The sequence below is a fragment of the Vanacampus margaritifer genome, chromosome 2 (assembly GCF_051991255.1).
Source record: "Vanacampus margaritifer isolate UIUO_Vmar chromosome 2, RoL_Vmar_1.0, whole genome shotgun sequence".
In the NCBI taxonomy this organism is placed as follows: Eukaryota; Metazoa; Chordata; class Actinopteri; order Syngnathiformes; family Syngnathidae; genus Vanacampus; species Vanacampus margaritifer.
Genome location: NC_135433.1, coordinates 7,755,409 through 7,760,400, shown reverse-complemented (window position 1 = coordinate 7,760,400; position 4,992 = coordinate 7,755,409). Strand labels below are relative to the sequence as shown.

Here is a 4,992-nt window from a genome sequence, read left to right as displayed (position 1 = left end):
GTTTGTGAATGGGGAAAAAGCACAGTAATAAATTGAAAAATGCATTTAAGGTGAGAATAAAGCGTTTGTGGTTATGTATTTTGAGACTGTAAAATATTTGAGTCTTAATTCAGTTTAAATAACATTGACAATTATTTAGAAGCACCGTTCCAGTCATGCAGGGACTGCAGAGCATAGCATAACATTAAAAGTAATGCAAAATATAATATATGACCGTAGTTTTGGATGTACTAAAATATAAGCAAAAATATAGCAAATTTAAGTTACCTTTAATTTTTTTAACTCAATTGTATTATGTTTTTTTTTTTCAAATCCATTTGTACCAAAAATAAATAAAATAACAAATTAATTGAATTTTAAATGATTTCTACTGATACTTATACGATCTATTTAAAAAAATACAATTAACATTTTTTACAGTAGTAAAAAAAGAAAGAAAGAAATAATGTAAACTACCAATCAGGTCTGACAATTTTGCACATATTTATTGAGCATTCAAATGTACACAACATTGACGTGAATGTCGGACGTCACTTTTTACGACAGATCGTCACAGAAAGCTGGATGACCAAATATCATTTTTTTTTAATTTATTTTTTTAATCTATATACATTTACTTTTCTTATAATGCACGTCATTACAGAGATGTGCATCCATTTTACTATCACGCGCTCACTGACTCGAGCGTTCAAAATGTAGTCGTAACACTGAGAGGTAAAAAATATGAAACAAAATACACAATAATACTGTATATATGAATGAACGCCATATAGTTTCATAGCAGGCATCATAAAGAGCAGCTGAGCGACAACTGTACATTCAAAAATGCATTGGCAATAAACAAAAATGTTCACAGTTAATCAAACACCCAAAAATATTTTACACACTTTTAATATTCATTAAAAAATGTCGTCAATTGCTTTCTAGCCAAGACCAGTTCCCTTTGTAAACAAGCCTGTTACCCTAGCTTAGCTTAGCCTAGCCTAGCTCCGTTTGCGCTAACCACCTTTAATTATCTCAATAGCTTTTGAAGGCGCTTATAAAAAGTTTAAAGTGGTAGCTTGACATTTTGTGTTCGGGGAAATTGTGCTAAGCGAAGCTAACAAAGCACGAGCTTGTCACCTGCCGCTCAACAAGCAGTTGAAAATTCCCTGAAATGTCCAACTATGGCCTTCTTGCGCTCTTTTCTTTGACACCTATAAGTGAAAATAGCACGCGTGTGGTCAGCCGAGATATTGAAGCGCAATGTCACGCAATGTGAAGCGAAATGCTAACAAAAGTACTTCGACTCCTCAAACGGTTCACAGTTTGTTGTTGGAAATAGGAAATATCGGGACTTCACAGAAGGCACAGTAACAAAATCACAATGTTAACACGTTTTTTTGTTGTTGTTGTTGAAAATCCTTTTACATCAGGCCATCAATACAAATTGGTAACGCTAAAACAGTAGATGCTAACCATGTCTATTTCTTTTTTTAGCATCAAAAACATGATTTGAAACAAAAACATTGTAAATATAATAGCTAAAGCTAGTAAAACAAGTGGATGTGTGGCTCATTTTTATTTGAGAAAAAAAAAATCATCTCAAATCATGAAATTGACAAATTAGCCTCGTTAACCAACTACTATAGTGACACACTTTCCTGATTATGCAAAATTTTAAATAGATGCGTTTCAGAGGGTATTTAAAAAATATATTTATTTTTGGCATTTTCACATTGATGTTCACATTCAGGAATATTACGTGGAATCGTGCCGGCCATTTTGATTCTGAATTTGAAATGTACCGTTCACGCCATTGACAATTATGACGGTCATTTTAATTAAGTTTAATTATTGAAATTGAACAATAAACAATTCTAAATGTTTTATGTCTATTTTTTATTGACTATTTTGTACAATTGGTTTTATATTTATGCGCCATTGTGACAAGGGCAAAGGGTTTTTTTTTTTGTGGTGTGTGCCAAAATTAAATAAATAGATCTAAAGTCAGTAAAATTATTTTTACACACATACAATACAAATATAATGTAAAATGAATAAATATGCTCAGTACATATACTGTATTTCATGGCACAATTGACAATTTAATTAACTGATATTTATTTCACATTTTATTTTTTTTTTGAAAATAAATGCATAAATCACATTTATTGTTTTTGTCATTTCGCAAACTATCAAGTTAGCTAGCGGCTAACTAGCAGTACCGTGACCTCTTTTGTGAAAATGAAGACGGATGCGTTTATACTAGCTAACGTTGGCTACATCCACTTCTTCTTTTTTTATTTTAACAAATAAGAATGTAAAAAAACCCAAAAAAACACGTGACTGCCCCCTTGTGATGGGCACAGGTACAGCACACACGCAAAGTTAACAGCTTTGACATGGTCGTTTCCATCCGAGCTGTTTTCAGACTCAGAGTGACAGCTGGTGATAGTGCACATAAGCAGCAGCAATTTTTTTTTTTCCACATACAAAAAAATTCTGAAAATAATAATAAAAAAAATGTTATGGTACAATTCGCACATTCAAGCAAACCACTGAAAACATTACATCACTTCACGTGAGATCTCAGCAAATCGCGTGAGACTTCGGCTCATCTACAGATCCGCGTATTAATCCCAGCAATAATTATACATAATTAAAAAAATGTTTTTCAGCCGTCTTTAAACAGTAATAGGACTTTATTTTAGTATTATTATACAATGGTTAATTTTTATTTTTTTTTTACACCTATGATAGTTGAGAAAATGTTAATTTAAACTGTACAGCTTTAGGCACGGATGAATTCTTTTGACGTTGTTTTCTAAAGGGGAAAATATGTTTTGAAATTTGAATTTACTGCATATGATACTTTTATATAATTATTATAAATATACTAATAGTGGCTTAATACTGCAATAATTTTACGGGTTTAAATATGAATGAAAAAGGGTGAATGAAGATGATTATTTTAAAACATATATATATATATATATTATATATTATTTTTTTATGTGAAATCGTTGATCGGCTGTACTGTCTTAATTTGCCAATTGATCAATGACGTCATTGATTGGTTCCACGAAATAAGAAATTACATTTTAGATTTAATATCTCTATATATATATATATATATATATATATATATATATTAGTCCAACTTCTGACCAAAATGATTATCGTTTTTGACCGACCGAAAAATCCTCATTGTGTTAAGCCTAGTTTTCCAAATATTTAATTTACTATACACATGAAAATGAACCTTAAAAAGATGATAGCTGCGCTTCATCATGATAATAATAATAATAATAATAATAATAATAAACATCACACTAACATACAGAGTAAAGCACAACACTGTACATTCAATGCAGGAAATGGCTTTTTCTCAATGTCCACTGTAAAAAAAAAAAAAAAAAAAAAAGGACGAGTGAGGCACTTTTTGTAGACGCACGCGACGGTGGGCACGGGATGCACGGCTAGTTTGATATCCTTGTACAACGTGTGGAAAGCTGCAGATGAAGTCACGGAAATGTCATGGCACTGCTCTATTGCACTGAAGAATTCATAGAAAAGTCATTCATTTTGGCACTACTTAAATAATCTCCATATTGAGTCGAATGTGGCATGAGATCTACAGATTTGGGCTCCAGTTCCTTTTTTTTTTTTAACTTTACATTACAATAGTTGTTATGCAAATGCAATGAGAAGACAAATCTACTTGTTTACACTCAAAATATTTACAAAGTCCACATTTTTTTTTCTTTTTGGTGTAGTTTTTTTTGTGTGTTATCTTTTGACATACTCAGTACTTATGGCTGATTGTAGAAAAGTTGAATGGAACATTTAACTCATTCACTGCCATTGACGGCTTACGATGTCAAAAATGAATTTGAACTATTTCAATTAGTTAAATTTTTTTTCCACTTTTGTTAACAAGAGTATGAGAACCTACATTTTTTTTATTGTAAATTTATAACAGATATAAAATTTGTGATTAATCGTGAGTTAACTATTGAAGTCATGCGATTAATTACAATTAAAAAAAATGATCACCTGACGTGATTCAAAAAAAAAGATTACTAAAAATTTGAAGTGTCAGTCGATTACATTTTGTAATCGTAATTAATCGCATAGATTCACTAGTTAACTCACGATTAATCTAAATTTTTATATCTGTTCTAAATGTACAATAAAAAAAATATAGGTTTTCATACTCTTGTTAACAAAAGTGGGAAAAAAATGTAACTAATAGAAATAGTTCAAATGAATTTTTGACGTCTATAGCCGTCAATGGCAGTGAATGAGTTAAACAATGAGCATTTTAGGGAGGGGCTTTAGGGTTTATATTAGGGTTGGGTTGAGTTTAGGGTTAGATTTGGGGGGTAAAGGTCACAAGCAAGGCCAAGGTTTCTTTTACCTTTAGACTTCAATGGCACTTAAAAGCACATTGATATTCACTGTACACAAAACCTAATTTGACCTCATCAAATAAATAAATTAAAAAAAGAAAAATGTCAACATTTACAATGTCACCTTTGATTGTTTTGAATTAAATCCCAAGCGCGCCATTGAGAGAAACTTAAAATGAAAAGTACTCATATGCCGGTGGGGGCCACTTTGGTCTCTTCCGGCCGGTGTGGCTTCATTCAAAATGGCTGACGTCTGGCGGCGAGGGTCGCGTGATCACACGCTCAAGTAGGGAGGCTGATGTTGGCGCTCTCCGCCAGCGGGCTGGACATGCGGATCTGAGAGCTGCTCTTGCTCAGGATGGACAGCTGCGTCCCGCCGTTCACTCCGCTGCTGGCCAGCGACGGGTGCCTCTGCTGCTTCAGGTCCACGGCAAAGTATCGGTTCACCGTCCAGCTGCGCCATTTCCTCTTGATCTCTGACTGCACCTTCAGGGAGAAACTTCACAAGGTCATTTTTACATGTACTTTAGGCAGCGACTCATCTTTAAGTAACGTCAAATGTCCGTCCGTATTGACATCACCAATGAAAAACATTTTT

At 33.0% G+C, this 4,992-nt stretch overlaps 1 protein-coding gene across 4 annotated transcripts in view; it reads right to left on the bottom strand.

The window, feature by feature from the left end:
- Positions 1-459: 459 nt before the first annotated feature.
- Positions 460-4,992, bottom strand: part of LOC144042757 (pituitary adenylate cyclase-activating polypeptide type I receptor-like) — a 34,039-nt gene continuing 29,506 nt past the window's right edge. For 2 of the 4 annotated variants that reach the window (XM_077555686.1, XM_077555689.1), the window contains one exon: positions 460-4,893. In XM_077555686.1, coding sequence (XP_077411812.1) covers positions 4,669-4,893 — 225 coding nt within the window. In that variant the 3' untranslated portion in view covers positions 460-4,668. The remainder of the gene's footprint in view (positions 4,894-4,992) is intronic. The other 2 variants (XM_077555688.1, XM_077555690.1) reach the window with 1 other exon arrangement.